At 34.3% G+C, this 17,368-nt stretch overlaps 1 protein-coding gene across 1 annotated transcript in view; it reads right to left on the bottom strand.

Annotated features, from left to right (window-relative positions):
* Window positions 1-17,368, bottom strand: part of LRPPRC (leucine rich pentatricopeptide repeat containing) — a 93,731-nt gene that overhangs the window by 50,088 nt on the left and 26,275 nt on the right. The window contains exons 14-22 of the mRNA XM_072937787.1: window positions 15,701-15,767; window positions 6,432-6,459; window positions 4,624-4,681; window positions 3,445-3,551; window positions 3,140-3,217; window positions 2,767-2,811; window positions 2,310-2,423; window positions 1,176-1,306; window positions 372-457 (exon numbers count right to left, since the gene is read on the bottom strand). Coding sequence (XP_072793888.1) covers window positions 372-457; window positions 1,176-1,306; window positions 2,310-2,423; window positions 2,767-2,811; window positions 3,140-3,217; window positions 3,445-3,551; window positions 4,624-4,681; window positions 6,432-6,459; window positions 15,701-15,767 — 714 coding nt within the window. The remainder of the gene's footprint in view (window positions 1-371; window positions 458-1,175; window positions 1,307-2,309; window positions 2,424-2,766; window positions 2,812-3,139; window positions 3,218-3,444; window positions 3,552-4,623; window positions 4,682-6,431; window positions 6,460-15,700; window positions 15,768-17,368) is intronic.

The raw sequence follows: 17,368 nt of genomic DNA, 5'->3' as shown, positions 1-17,368 counted from the left end.
GTTATGTTTATAGGTTTTATGTTCAGCCTTCTGACATTCTTAAGCAAAAACAAAGCCATTAGTGCAGGCATATAAGCAAATTGTGCCATAAGTCATGATCTTCAAACTCAGTCCAAACAGCAGTGCTAATAAAAACTAGCTGCAGAAATGCAAAAAGCACTGAGCTGTGCAAATGTAAATGACAAGCTTGCCAATCCATTAAAACTAATGGCCTACACTGTCCATGCAGCTCTGGTTGGATTCACATGCAAATTTGTATGCAAAGTGTTCAAGCACTTTGAAGGACATGATATACCATTAATATCAATTCACATGTTATTGCAGTGGCAAGATACTTGCATCACCTATTTCCTCTATGTGCTGATGCTTACCTTGGAGCTTGCCATGTTTTCCCAATACTCTTACAAGTGCTACATACTTGCCGGTGTCAAGGACGGCAGACGAATCTAAACGGTCACTAAAAATTAAAGCCACATTTGTATTACGTTAGAAATTGGTTAACTGTGAAAAGGACTGCAATATCCACTTGATCACTTTTCAAAAACTCAACAGACAACCTGGGTTGCTATTATCATTGGCCTCTACATTTCAGTTGAGGTTTATTTTTGAAGCCATATACAAATTCATATGTAATTATATTCAAAGCGACAAAAGAAGTAAAAGTGTAACATCACATATATATTGCATCTTTCGATCTGTAAGTGATACTTATGAAGGAACTCTCTTGCTTCATCGCATTTAAGGTGATTCGAACTTTGTAATGAATACCAAAATACCCAAAAAGACATATTTTTATTTGGTAAATCTATCAGGATAGGAAACCAAAGATACTTGAGAAATGGACAGAATTTTGCTTACACCACATATAGACAGGGGACTGTTTAACAAGCCTTATAAAACAGTTACCATCACCACTGTTCTAATATGGAGTTGTGTAACTGTTGGGAAAAAATCTTGGCTTTAAGGAACAGAATGCCCTATCATTCTTAAACAAAGACTCCTTGCTGAAAACAAGCCATAATTAATCAGTCTTACCGTATGAAATTTCAAAAATGCTGACAAAAAAAGAATTTTTAAAAGCTACGTTATATGGAAGTAGGATTCAATCTACATGATCCATCAAGGACTGTGTACCAGCATAAATGCTGATGATTTGTTTCAGAGCCGGTACTCACAATTCTCGTTTCAGGTTCAGTGCATCTTCTGCATTATCATGTCGACAGCACAAATTTATTAAAGATGCATAGCCACCGACAACCATGTCCGATTCATATTTTGCTTTCAATTCAAGAGCTTTTTGCATGTTCTAAAATAAAGGATAGAGGTGAATAGTAAGATATGAATATAAAAGTAAAAATGTAAAATGTCTAGTTTCAATGTTTGGGGTGTAAAAAAAAGTTAATAGTACTTTTAAAATAAATGGATTCATGTTATTAACTCCACCTTGCTTTCTGGTATTTTTATTTGCCTTTTAAAAAGCAGGAAAGCCATATATGTAGGGTTTAAAAGATCTGTTATCTGTAAGGCAAAACACGCCACTATGCCAAATTTGATGTTTTAGATTTGGGTACCATATTATAAAAAAGACTTCCAGATTAAATATGTACCAAGTCAGCCCTCACTCACATTCCAGTTTTCATGCTCAGAAAAATATATCATTGCAAAGTTCCTCACAGTCTAATTTAATATTCAAGTAATGTGAAGAAATATTTTAGAATTTAACAGTACCATATTATAACCTTAAAATCAGTTGTATTTTTTCCCCCCTAAAAACACAGGCATACAACCAAATGATACTGAACTAGAAACTGGTGCTACACCACAAATTGCAGACACACACTAAAATGAACACAAAGTACAGCTGGACGCCTGCTGAAAAAAGGCAAGAGACCCTTTATCTCAGAAAGAGCTTTTTTCCAGCAGGAAAATGGAATTTCAATCCCTGCATTAACAACCTAGTAATATTTGACTTGCAAATGACTACTGCATGTATCAGTTGCTTGACAATCTAGATATAAGAGACCGGAGCCATGGCTTGAAAGGACATTTGGCATGTATGATAAACCTATCATGGCTGTTACTATCATTCACTTTGCAGATTATCATAAACAAACTACAGCAACCCGAAAACATGCCATTCAAGGTGTAGCTAAAATTAGTTAACCTTTCATTTAATTGCATTCTTCACAGACATGATGTACAATAATCAACTGTAAAAATCATAAATATTATATTTAACTTTGCTTACTTTTACCTATAAAGAATTTTTTACCTTAATAGCATATTTGAAATATTTAAACAAAGGTTACCTCTTCTGAACAAAGCATTAATATGAGTTGCTTTAGGACATCTCCTATAGGTTGATTTTTGGCTTTTAGTTGTTCAAGTTTAGACTCCAAATGAGATGATGTAAACTGTGTAGTCTACAGAAATGGGAAGAAAAAAGAAGGAAAGAAATTTACTACAAATCTAATGCACTCTTTGTCTCTCTTGTCTTTAAACTGACCTTTCGTAAATGTCATAAATGCTATCAAAGATATTAATCTTCGTATCTGTGGATGGACTCCAGGGGTTTATAAAGCTCCTAGATTAAATGCAAATTTCTTAGATATGTTGATTTTTCTGAGGTGGGAAATGGCTTTCACCAACTTCTTGGAGGTATACTGATGACAAAAATGCTAGGTTTCATAAGAACATAAGTCTATAAGAATTCACATTAAATGCACTTATTATAGCATGTAAAATCTACTCAAAAAGCCTACTTACTTTTTGAGAGTCTGTCTTCTCTCTTTCAACCAACATATTAACATCCTAAAATTAGGATTTAAATCCGAATTAGAAAACACGTGGAAAATATATTAGCAAATGTACAAAGCAAATTTTGAAAGTCTCATCTCATTTTTACTGCTATTTTCCCACCTTTCCAAAATTTTCCAGAAATGCTGTTTATACTTTATTAACCACTGTAATAAATATTTAAAACATATCCTTCAATATATAAACAGCATTTACCAACAATCAATGAAAAGCCTTGTTTTTACAGGTTGTCATTTAAATAAACTTTTGGCCAAAAGCATCATGTTTAAATAAAATTTTAAAATTAAGCATTTTAAAAAGTTGATTACAATTTCACACACACCTTAATCAATTCAGGAACATGGTAGCTATCCAGCAGATTACGGATGCCTCTGTAGATATTCTCAGGAATTTTTACGTTCTGTGCAAAGTGAAGGGAGAAAAAAAACAAAACAAAACAAACAACCCTGAGTAGTAGACAACCAAACTGAAATTTGTCTAACAGAAATTATCTCAGACATAATTTAAGACTCCAACTCGTGTATGTCATTGAGAAGTGGTCTGGTTGTACTTAAAAGCAGCAATTTCAAATCTAATAGATACATGTCAGGCAGGACAGGCATTATATAGCAAAAAATGAAATGGTACCATCTCCTTCAGCTGATGGAAGTATTGTCTCAAACGCTCCTCCTTGGCCTGTACCTCTGAGTCACTCATGCTGTCAATCAAGTTATAAAGAAAATAGCCAACAGCTTCTGTGGAAAAAAACAAGAGAAAGCATTCCACTAAAATTACTGAGACTGTCATGTTATCAAGATTAATTTATAAGAAATCATTTTGGTGTGAGATGTCACCCTGATGAGAGGCTCTGAAATGGCAACAATGATCACTGAGGCATAGAGATTATGTGGTTTGGGAGCACATATCTAACTGGTGAGTGAAAGGAATATTAATTATTTTCAGACCGAGTGACAGCTTTTCAGTACAGAATCTTACTTCAATCTATTTTTTTCCACCACTCTGTGACAGAAGTGGTCCTGCCCAAGGCCTTACCCCTTTCCTGTCCAAATCACAAAGAGTGAGAATAAATGCCTTGTGTACATTTCTACACTAATTTTTTGGTGGGCAATATTTAGGGAAACACATAAAATTAGAGTATTGTTAAATGTTGAGTATAGAAAGTTAAATAATTTTAATAAGCAGATACAGTAATCCTGTGGAGAGCTGCCTATTAGCCAATGAACAACCAAGATTAACAAAGATGCTTTGTAACAACAGTAATTTTCCTATGCATTCAAGCATAAAATATATAGGGCCATGTGTTAATCTAGGACAGAAAAATTTGAACTTTTAAGAAGGGTACCGGGTACCTTCTTACAGAAAACCCTATAGTCTAGGCTTTATTATATGAAAACAAAAATTACTAAATGTCAAAATAATGTACTTTGGGTAATAGATTATATTTAAGTGGAAAGACCTCTTTATTGCTTTGTATGTTTAAATTACACCTGCAAAAACACTAAAATCACACAAACACTAAGGATTACTGACTGTTAAGCTTATTTTGATAGGTGCTATAAGAAGCATTTCTTCAATATCTAAAAAGAAACTGCCCCCAACTCTGTCTTTAAAAAAAATAATTATGATAAAACCAAACAACTCGTATATCTCAAGATGCTGTGGTTAGCAATATAAAGATTTATAATCAAATGTTTTCAAATTTCACTTTCAAAAAGAAAGCATTTACTGCTGTAATCCTTCTAGCCCATCATTACACAGAAGAATGGATTTGTGGATAAGTTACAATCATCGAAATTGAAACGCTACCCGTTGGTCCTGGAGGCTCCTGGCAATAACGTCCATCCTTGTACAACAGTTCTGTTATCTGGTAAGACAGAAAATGCGCACATTGCAGTAAGAGAAGCAAACAAGAACAAATACAATCTGAAATTGAATTCTTGAAATAATAAAGCCTCTGCCCAGTAAGGTATTACTCTATATCACAGTAATTCAACACCACCCCCACCTGCCAAGGAGATTGTTTCGTTTTTAAATAATAGGTTTGTCTTTTAAAAACAAAAATAAAACAAACCTATGTTGAAGGAAAACTGCAATGTTTCATGAAATGTCACTAAGAAAGCCTCCAGACTGACTTGTTAATATATTGTTCTAAATAAATTGTTATAATAGGAAATAGCTTACAGGAATTATCAACCAAAGTTATTTGTCATTGTATTGTTTTTGGTCTGTTTGAAACTGGGCCAGTTTCTTCCTTTTAAATGCAGTTTTACAGAAATAATAAAGCAAAATATAAGTTTGTTGTCATTGTTGACAGTTTTTCAACAGTTTTCCAGTCATCTTAAAGGCACTAAAACAAAACGGGGGTCAAAACTTCTAACATGTTTGTTCTCATGGATTCTTATCAATTGAATACACAAACCCTAAAAGACTTACTCTTCGACATTAATTCTGCCCACAAAATTTCAATTAAAAAATCCAAATATGTTATTTTATGACGAAAATGATTACAAAACCTACAGTACTGACATGTAACTTGAAAACAGTATTTGACTATATATCCACAGGCTGAAGATAGTAAGAAACAGTTATCTGAAGTGATACGAGTTAGGAATTCTGAATTACTTTTATGTATATTCTACAACTGAACTTATTTGTTCTTTAAATAGTGCCTGCCACATATTATAACTGTTAGCAACTCAAACGACAGTTACTTCTTCAACTATTTATTTTCTAATATGGAAAATTAGGCAAAAGTGACCATATCCCACTTCACTCCACCATGAATTAATGCTGCGGTTAATAGCAACTCAAAGGATAGTTAAGACAGAAACTGTTCAAAAGTAAAGAAAAACAAAACAATACAATCTTCACCTACAAATTGTTTTTTAACCAACACAGACATGTATATAAGACAGACAATAAATTCTACCAGAAGCTGTAGCCATACATTAGACATAGGACAGCCACATTTAATACCAAATTTTGTACAAAAACACATTTAAAAAACCAATGAAAATCTTTCTACTCAAAAAATTATTTCTAAATATAAATGTCTCAACCATATATTACAACTGACTATTTAGTTTGAAAGGCAATATAATACTAAAAACAGAACTGAATGAAAATAAGATTTAAAAAAATACTTAACTTGGTAATTCTAATCAATAATACACATTCTGATTTTATTAAGCTACAAATATTCTTGTAATTCAGCATAAGGATAATTGTACTTCCTGCATGAAAGCAGTTAACTTCTTAAAAAAGACAGCCATTTAAAAGTGATCTATCATTCATATATAGATACACTTACACAAACATATATGTACATGCATATATTTTTTAAAATAACTATTAAATCTGTATGGTCAAATGCCACTGCAATAATGTTAACAGCTGTTTTTTGGAAAAGTAGGAAATCTTACGAACAATTTAGGACTAAGTCAAGGTTCACTGCAATAATAAATTTCATGCCCCAGGAAGGCATTTTCAAAACTACCAACTTCAAGATTCTATATTCATTAACTTATAATGACACATCATTAATGTATGAAGCTATTACAACTTTTGCTTTTTCTATATATCACCTTATGATTTTCAATATTGAGAGTACTCACCTTGCTCCAAAGACTTATACTCGTACACCTGCAGGGGGCAGCAAAGGATTAAAAATAAACCCAGAGGTTTGCAAAAAACACTTCTAAGTTAAAACGCACTAGCAATTACTATATACAACGCATACAGATCGAAGCTTTAAAAAATAAGTACATAAATGTTTCCAAAATCAAGGTGAATTTTCAGGGCAAGGTAACTCAGAAGCATTGACTCTCGGTTACTTTGAACCCTCAAAATAAAGATCAATTTGGGCAAGAATCATTAAGAAACATCCCTAAATCCTGGGGTCCCAGTTTGATGGAGCAGGGTGTTTGCATGGTCTCAAAGTGTCTGCCCAAGACTGCTTACTACTTGCAATAGTAAAGACAGTAACCACATAATGGGGAAATGGAACCAATGTCTCCACTTGAGTGATCAAAACTTTTATCACTAATGAGATGCTGATGGACACTGTTTTTAGATTTGATTCCCTAAGAATGACAGAACATCACTCCTGTGGTATTCCAGCCAGGGGTGTAACATGAAGCTAAGTAAGTATGGGGAACCACCAAGAGGAACATTCTGTAAAATAACTGGCCCATATTCTCCAAGACTATCAATGTTATCAGACGAAGGCTGAAAAACTATTCCAGATTAGAGAAAATTAAAGAGAAAAGACAACTAACATCCATTCCTGAAATGGATTCTGTACAGGAGGGAGAAAATACAAAAAAAAAAAAGGAGAGAGAGAAAATAATTGATAAAACTGGTACATGAACAACATTAGATTAAAATATTCCCAGTGTTAAATTTCTTCAATTTGTCAGCTGTGCTGTGGTTGTATAAGGGAATATCCTTGTTCTGTGGAACTACACACAGACAAAGGTCATGACATATGCAACCTCAGCCCAAATAGTTCCGAACAATTAAAATTTATATATATATGTATACATGCGTGTTTAAATAGATGGAGACAATGTATAACGATAAGGTGGCAAAATACAAAAAGTTAATAAATGGGGTATATAAGAGTTCTCTCTACTACTCATAATTTTCTGGAAATTTGAAAATACTTCAAAGAAAGCAAAAAGAACAGCTCATTCAGATTTGCCTGTTTAAATGAAAAACCATTTACAAAACTGAGTAGCCAATGAACACTGGTCTTATACTATTTCTAAGCTTTGTAAACATATGTCTATAAGCTGTGTATATTTAATTCAAACACAGAAGCTACTTTAAGATGACTGGTTATGTGTTTTAATGATAATCTTACAATGCAAGTATAATTTATATAAGACATTTATTGTAGTTGTGTATATTATATTTACATTGTAAAGTGTGTACAAAACTTACAGGCTTTTTTAAACCTATACCCACAAAAATTCAGACTTCTTTAAACTTGAGTTTGGGTGGATTGCTTCGGTACAGTGAGTTAACAAGGCACTTATTTTTACTTTAAAAACATATTCAGAATGAACTACTGACACACAAGACAAGTTGGATGGATTTCAGGGGCACTACACTGAGTGAAAAAAGGCCAATCTCAAAATACGATATACTCTGAGTCCATTTATACAAACTCTACATCTAAAATCATAAAAATTGAGAACAAATTAGTGGTTGCCACGGATTAGGGACAGTGGAGGGAAGACAGAGGGGAGATAAAGAGGCAGTGGTGGGTAACTTGTGATGATGGAATAGTTCTGTATCTTCATTGTAGTGATAGTTACACAAACCTATACATGTGATAAAATGTCAGATCTATACACACATGTTGTACCAATGTAAAATTCCTGGCTTTGATGACGCACTATAGTTACATAAGATGTAACCACTGGCAGGAAATGGGTGAAGAGTATATAGGCCCTTTTTGTCCTATCTTTGTAACTTCCTGGAACGCTCTAATTATTTTAAAACAAAAAATAAAAGCATGCTCCATGCCCCTCTGTAATCTTCTGCCTTATGATAAAAGCATCCCTCCTACTAAAGCATGTTAAGAAAAAGTTTTGAAAACGATGAAATCTTATCTGTTAAGTGGGAAAATGTTTATAAAGCCCTGTGTTTAGCATAGCGCTTATTTTGATTTGGGAAAAATTCTTTGAGCAGTTAGCAGAAGAAATGATAAACTGACTTAAAAATTGCACCTCTAGGCTGCATCAGAAAACAATCTCTCACCTATTACAGGAAATTTTCATCTCATCCATCCACAGATTACAGAGTAGCCTCCTCTGACTACTTGGTATTTCCATATGCAAAAAGTTCTTTTTTTTTTTGCCAAATAGGAAGTGAATGTGGAGTGAGCCCTCAAAATGAGGATAAAATGCTCCTCAGTGAAGAATGAGTAAAAATCTATAGTGATAAAAAGTCAGACATCTTTTTGGTTAGGCCAGTAACAGCTTTAATTCCAAGGAATCTAAACCTGTAGCTAGATGCCTACCACATCTAAGGACTGGGGGAGGGGGCCGAGGGGAGTAAGGAAATCAGAGTTTGCAAGTGAGAAGCCAATGCCCAAAAGTGCACAATGTTAAATGGCAAGATTAGCTTTTCTGCACCATGGGCCCCTTTGGGAATTTGGTGAATTCCTCTCCTCAATTATTGTTAATTTTGTCAGATGCGATAATATTACAGTGGTTATGTTGTCTTATTTAAAATAAGTTCTGAGACGTGTACTAAAGTATTTATAGATAGAATGACAAGAGGTCTGTAATTTTAAACAGTCCAGGGGGAAAAGGGGGTAATTGGGGGTGGAGAAGAAACAGATGAAACAAGATTGCCAAAACCTTAACTGTTGAAGCTGGGTGGTGGGTACTTGGGAGTTCTACTTTTGTGAAAGATTGAAAGCTCCATTAAAAAAAAAACAAAACACATATGCACATACCATCTTTGGTTTAATTAGATTTTACATCTCTACTCAAACTTTCAACATAAATAAAACTGAACTTTCTTTTAAAGAAAAGCTACTTTAATCATGTTTTTCATCAAATATCAACTTAATGTAGGATAAAAAATATTCCTAAGATAGTAAATTGCCCTCAAACTTGGCCTGAAGTACCTAGGGAAGGCATAGAGGTAAACTTTCAAAATTGTACATATAGCTAAAACAACTGAAAATGACTAAAGCACTGTCTTGAACATGAAATTTCATGATGGATGGCACAGGTCCAGAAAAAAACAAACCAACCCTATGCAGAATCTTTTCAAACCAAGCTTGTGTAAACAATAGTCAACACTTACTCATTACATATTCATCCCTGCAATATGACTTCTGGTCCCAAACTTCCACAGAAAGTACTCTCACTATTATCAGCAATTTCAACTCAAAATTCAACCATCACTTTTTGGTCCCCTTTGACCAAGTTTTGAGATGTGCTGTTGATCGTTCCCTCCCAGTCTCCTAGTGATGCTACTCAATCTCTTAGAAATTCTCCTTCCCCAGCTGCTTCTTAAAAGAAATTCCTCTGTACTAGATTCCAAGTACATTATATGTTTTTATTTTTAAGATAATCCTTCATGTAGATATTTAAATTCCTTGTTTCACAACAGAGGAAACAGACTTAAAGGCTAAGTGAAGTATCTTCACCTGAAGTTCCACAGGCTCCTCGAAGGATGCCCCAAACTGCTGATCATCTCTTCCTGTTGTCCCAGTCCCCCATCTACTCGTATCTGCTCCCTTTTCTACCCTCTTTGAAAATCCAGTCAGTCTTATCTTCATGATGTCAATCTTCAGTGGCTCAAAGCCATGACTCAAGGTCTAAACCTCGTAACTCAGAATGAGCTCATTCATGAAGAGCCCCAGGCTACCATTTTGCTTTATTCCTTGCCATTACTTCATGGTACTGGGCTACCATTATGTCAATCCGTCATCAGGTCCTGAAATGCACTATTCTCTCAGCCCCAAAGTCTTTGCCTAGAATGCCCTTCTTCCCTCTGAACAAATTCTTACTCATACTTTAATGCTCAGCACCTTCTCTACATATCTTGCCCTGACCCTTCCTTCCTCTAACCTTGGCAGAAAGAGATAGTGTCTTCTCTATACATGCACAATTATCAAGACTAGTTTGTAGTTGCAGTCTTACCTTCTGGTCTCCAACTAATGAACAACTTGGGGGCAAGACGATTTCTATTCATCCTTGAATTACCTATTATCTTGCAGTCCCGGCCCTCAGTACACATTAATACGAGCTACTATTTTCTTTTCTAAGCACTCACAAATTGTAGTTCATGAAGTATTTCCCCTCCTCTTGTAAAAATGTCATGTGTGGAAGTCTCACTGGGTGACTGAAAAGAGGACTTAACATGAGGCACTTGGAGTCTTTGATACAGCTAGTATCAGAAACTTGATTTTCTTCAACATATGAAAGGCAGCTCAAACTTTCACCACTGGGTCAAAAAGTCCTTCCTTATATCACAGAACTCTCTCTCTATGGACTACAAAACTTAAATGCCTCCATACCAATTCTGAAACATTTCTCTTTTTGATATGTTGTATCGCCAAGCAAATTTTGAACTATCTTCAGTGCCATTTTGTCTCTTAGAAGTGAGGCAGTGTTTCTGGTGGTGGTGTTTTCAGTAACATATAAAATGTACACGACCTTCTTTCCAATTTGAACTTCGTTCAGCTAGTGCTATTGTTAAAAGGGAAGAAAGTCTTATTCATACTAAACATCTACTTGCCCTAGATTTGACAATTTACTAACTTTATCAGTCAGAGGTAAATGCCCTTTAAAATACTTTGGAAATAGCTTTATTTCTTTCTGAAAAGTTTAAAGTAAAAATTTCCTAATAATCTTGAATAATCTAACCTTAACTAAGTAGTACAGAATTTAAAAAGTTTTTTACAGGTGACTTTGCCTAGATATGTTAACAGACAATTTAATTTAGAAATTGGAAAACTTTGGGAAGTCATTACACTTGATAGATATTCAATGATCATTCCTTGAGTTTAACAATTTACAGAAAGATTAGCTTGCCACTTAAACATCACTCAAAATATATGAGAAAAAGTGTTGGTTTTTAAAAAAAATATTGTGGAATAGCATAAAAAAATTAATCTGGGCTCAAATAGGTTACACAACACATGACAGGAACTACTGCCTCGTGGACCCTGGACCTACCCCTATTAGGGAGGTTATACTAAAGGTAGATAACTATTTCAAAAATTGCATTCCAACATTGAAATGCACATCCAAGTTTCCCTTAGGATTAGCTAAAGTGTCTGTCATATCTCCTTTAATATTCCATAACTTCTTACATTTCTGATAACACTGAATAATTATATTTGGTAAGGAGTAACTTTAAGTGAATTTGTTATGTGCTAATCCTTATAGGAGCTGCAGAACTCTACTGACCACACCAACCAGATCTCAGTTTTCTTCTAGTCAATGGGCCAATCCTAAAGTTACTAGAGAAGCACGTGACAGGCGACTGTTTCAGTAGTGGTGCTGACTGTACTGACAAAGAGACTTAAAAATATACATACTATTCGATTCAGCGTTGAATGAAAGAACAGAAGGCTACACTGATGCCAAGATAATGGACTATAACAACTATGTTTTGAATTATTAATAGTTTTGGGGGTGGGAGGAAAAGAAAGAAATCACTTCTAGTCCCAAACGCTTCAAATTACACACATTCTTACAATTAATGCCAAATTACCACAACCTGAAACTTTTCTGTATGTATGATAAAATTCATCAACATAATATAGTTTTAGAACCTACAGATTTAAAATACTTCCCCAAAAGGGACTAACTGAAAATTGTTTTTATAGGGCGGACTATCAGAGCAGAGAGACCTGGACAAAGAGAGCCCTGGAGATCTGCAGGGAGCTGTCCTCAGTCTTCAGCTGAGTACTGATAAGCACGTGCCAGTGAGAAAACAATCTGAAGCCCAGGGAACTACCCGAGAACTTTTCAGAAGCTCCAAAAGAGACAATTCCCAGAACTCACACAGGGATTGGAATAGTTCACACTCCCAATAATCTCAAAATACATGGCCTAGCAGATAGAGTACTCAGGAGGATACTGCCTTAATAGCTGGGCTCAACTAAGTCAGCGGGAATAATCCTAGACCAAAAGCTGCTCTAGTCCTACCCAACAAAGCAAGCACTAAGAAAACTGTCCTACCCTAACGTACAGTACAGAGAACTACATTCAGTATTTTGTAATGACCTATGATGAAAAAGAATATGACAAAAGCGTATGTATGCATGTATGTATAACTGAATCACTGTGCTATACACCAGAAACTAACACAACATTGTAAAAAAATAATAAACTGGTTGCTTCTTTAAAAAAAAAAATTGTTCTAAGTAACTTAAGACCATCTCAGAACAAAGCTCAAAAATATTCAGAGAAATTGAAAAAACAAAAAAACCCCCAACCAAACAACAACCAAAACCCCCACATCCACCAGCATAAAATCCACATCTGGTATCCAGTCAGAAATTACAAACAAGCAGAAATGTATGGTGCATAATGAGAAAAGTAATTAATTAAGAGAATTAGTAGACAAGGACATCAAGACATCTATCATTAACACCTCCAGAGTCAAGAAGGAAAAAAGAAGCATGAGCATGTTAAGGAGATGTGGGAGGTTAAAAAAAAAATATTCAATTTCTAGAAATGATAAATACAATGTCTGAGGTTAAAATACATTCTGGATGTATCTCTGCCTCAGCCAAGCCTCTGCACCGCACAAGTTAGTCTACTTTTGTCACAATAAAGGACAAGTTCCTCTATGTTACTTAAAATATTTTACAATCTGATCCTAACCAATACTTCTAATCTCAAGAATACTTGTTGAATTAAAGGGAATGCTCAAAAACAGGCAGAAATACAGAACAAAAAGGCCTCAGTAATTAATTCAACAGTGCTAATCATGTGCCAGGTATTAATATCTACGAGCTAAAAATAGTGCAATAAACTAAACATGGACCTTATGTTCTAATAATCAAAACATCTGCCTCAAAATCTTTGTCACAAAATAAGAGCAAAAAAAAAAATGCATGCCCTTATTTAGAACCTTTCATTTTTCCAAATTGCAATGACTTAGGTTTATTTAACTTCCCAGCCCACAATGAACCAAAACCAGAAAATTATTTAAGCATATGTAGGTTACTTTTTTTTTCATTGTATTTTTTTTTTGTCCTTTTTAAGGGGGGAGGTAATTAGGTTTATTTATTTATTTATTCTTAGAGGAGGTACTGGGAATTGAACCCAGGACCTCATACATGCTAAGCATGCACTCTACCACTTGAGCTATACCCTTCCCACCTATGTAGGCTACTTAAGGTAACTACACTGAAAGTTGTCAAGAGGAAGATTGAAAAAAAAAATCTTACAGCAAAGATGACACAAAATTAAAGTGAAGCAAAAAGCACAGCAACCAGACACATTTACTGGAGGAGTAAGCAACTCTGCATTTTAATCATTAAGCCACTAAAAAAGCTCAGTGACGGACCTTGGTATATATCAGAATATACAGTTCGGCTTTCTTCATCATATTGGATCAATTTAATAGTCCAAGTACTTTGAGAAGTCCACAATTTGTGAAATATAACAACTGCCATTCAAACTGACTAAAAAAGATGTTAGTAAAGCTAAAGAAGGAAATACCCACAACCTGGAAGTTTATATTAAAAACTTGTTTTCAAGTCTTAAGGACAAATAAATGTATGAAAATGTCACTGTATTTCACTTCATGATGCATTATGGGTTCTTTTTTAAAAATCTAGCTCTATGAGCATTTTTATCTACTTGATTATATACATGTGTTTTTCCAACTTTATTTTTAAAGGCACAGACCTTTTTGCTTTTTGTTTTTTTTAAACTTCATATAAAGCAGCTAATCACATTTTTAAATGTATGCAGATGTATGAAAGGAGTGGAGCTACACCAGCTGAAGAATCCTACCTGCTTGTTCTCTCTCTTCTTGTCTGCACTGGAGCTTCCGGAGTTGTCTATAGAACTAGTGTTCCCATCAACAAACAATCTAAAAATTACTAGGATTATTATCAGAAGTCATTAAGATTATAAACACAGAAAGAATGATAAAATTAGAAACTCATCCTTTTGCAACTACCACAGTTAACAACTGATCTGACGAATTACCAACGGCTGCTATAACCACTGAAAGTAGCTAGCAATCAGGGAAGACACACTGTCTCAAAGTATCACCCCACAGACACCTTAATGATCACAAAGGAGATGAGGTTCTTTTGCAAGGGAGACGCAGGGGCCACCAACGTAAACAAATGATCAACCCTCGCTGATGGCACTAATACTGGACACCTGACATTATACCCCTTTAAGCCAATCACCTATGAAGTATACTTGCTTAAAATGTTCAACCTAAGTCTGATCATGAGGAAGAAATTAGACACAAATGTGAAAGCAACATTCTACAGAGAAAGTAGCCTGGACTCTTCTGCCCATCCCACCCCCTAAAAAGTAGGGAACTGTTCTTGATTATGAGAATAAGGAGATACCAATCAAATACCATGCATAAACTTAACTGAATCCTCAAAAAGTAAAACAGCCATAAAAGAAAAACTTTTAACAGCTGGGACAATCAACATAGACTATATATATTGGATGATGTTATAATATTGTTAATTTTTCAGGAGTGATACTGGTATTTTGATTATATAGATGATGACCTTATTCTTGAAAGAGAGATGTTGAAGAATTCAGCATCATGTTGTCTAAAATTCAAGTAGTTCAGCAAAAAGGGAAAAAAAAGTGTATATATGTACATGTCTGTGTGTGCGTATATTAGAGCAAAAGTATATGAGCGAGGAGGCAAGTCAATGTGGCAAAGTATCAACAACTGGTGAATCTGCATAAAGGGTATGTGGGTATTTCCTTTCCTGTTCTTTCAACCTGTCTTTATGCTGGACTATCTCAAAATAAAACTGGCAGAAAAGGTCATTAACATTCCCTGAGCACACCAAAGCAGAGAGTAGTTTTATACTGAATAAAAGTCATCTTGTAATTAAATGCTCAAAGTATAAATCAAATATACATGTAAATTTGTCTATAACGCCAACTCACCACAAGCAGTGCATTCTTTTTTGAAATAAGACTTATCAAATCAGTGTTATTTCTGAGAAGAGATGATATAAACGGTGACCTAAACTCAACTACTTAGTAGAAACAATTAAAACAAGTAAGGTTATTTCAGGTAACTAGTATATTGGAAGATAAGAATATCTATTTCTTTCCTCACAAAGGAGGTCAAAAGGAGCAGTCAGTCAATATTCAGGCAAACAACATTATATATATCATCTTACCTCCTAAAGCCTAGAATTAAGCTGCCTCTGAACGAAGTAAGTGAGAGAGGCAATGTATTTGATTCCACTGCAAAAGAAAATGAACATCATAAAACCCCAGAGTAAGAACAAAAACTTAAATTATCAACTTATTTGGAAACACATTTATACCAATACTTCTCAATTTTCATTTTGCAAACAGTATCTTAAAAATGGAAACGTTTTCATACAAAATTAGACAATGCAGTAATATATATTGGCAATATAATCTATCCTTTTAAAATATTTTACTTCATTTACATAAATACACACAACTATGAATTTATATTCTCTTCTATAAATGGCAATAACTAATCTACCAGCATATTCAAAGTCAGCCTGGTACACATACCAAGGTTGTATGTTACTGGACAACACGGCACTACGAAGGGAGAGATTGTAACTACCCTTTAAAACAGAAGATGAGGGAAGAAGTTCTTTTCTAAGAGTGGTGTTGGATTTTGCTGAACCATTCACACTTTCTCATTCCATTTTCCACTATGATCTATGGCTTGCATTCATGCAAGAGTGACAACCTAAAGTCATAATAACCTCTTTATTATCTCTGTTATGTATTTGACTCATACTGATTGTTCACTTTTCTGATGATTTGTTTGCTCTACTATTAATTTTGGCATTTAAGTCTACAACCTCATATGTTTCAATGCCGACACCATGAGCCTGATTTGCCTTAGTGTAAGAATCAGGCCTTAAGGCATAAGACCTGATATTCCACATAATCCTTGCCATAATCCACAGAATGGAATCATGGTAGGCATCGCCTGAATTTCTTTTTCCCTGTCACTATATTAAAATGGTGTCATGTTATAAATAATTGTTGTTATCTTTTCAGTATACATGTAAAGTGGCTACTGAATGATCCAAGAGGGATGAAAATCAGGAAGGAACTCATAGTGGGAGCAAATTCTGAAGAGAAAATTAATAAATATTAGGTAAAGATTAAGATACCTGGTTAATTTAAAAAAAAATTATGGGAAAAGCCACAGTAGGTTTTAAGACTTGCTTATCTCTCAAAATATGAGTAAAAATTTAAGCTACATACATAAGGAGAATAACTTTAGATCGACTGTTAGATCCCCTGAACAGGAAGCATAAGTTCTGCAGTGGTTGCATGCAGCATTTGAAAATCTAAAAATCATTTCTGAAATGAACTGCATTTAGTCACTCCAGGAATTTTAAAGTAGACACACCACATGCTTTTCAGTAACCTTCAATTTTGCTTGATCAAATTAATTTCTATGCCTACAAACACAAGTGGAAAAAATGTTTCTTCCTACTGTACAAACTTGATCAAGATAAGCCATTTAATAAGTCATAAAGATGTAATGTACAGTAAGTATGGTGACTACAGTTAACACTATGCTTCGTATGTAAAAGCTGCCAAGACAGTAGATCTTAGAAGTCTTCATCACAAGAAAAAACAATGTTTGTAACCATGTATGAGGACAGACGTTAACCAGACTTATTATAGTGATCATTTTGCAATACACACAAATATCAAATCATTGTTATATATTTAAAACTAATATAATGTTATATGTCAATTATACCTCAATTAAAAATTAAAAGCCCAAGTCATTTACTCTTCTCTACTACCTGCCATTCCTTGTAGTAACCAAAAGGGCTTAT

The sequence above is a fragment of the Vicugna pacos genome, chromosome 15, assembly GCF_048564905.1.
Source record: "Vicugna pacos chromosome 15, VicPac4, whole genome shotgun sequence".
In the NCBI taxonomy this organism is placed as follows: domain Eukaryota; kingdom Metazoa; phylum Chordata; class Mammalia; order Artiodactyla; family Camelidae; genus Vicugna; species Vicugna pacos.
The sequence above is the reverse complement of the archived record's forward strand: the minus strand, read 5'-3'. Positions and strand labels throughout refer to the sequence as shown.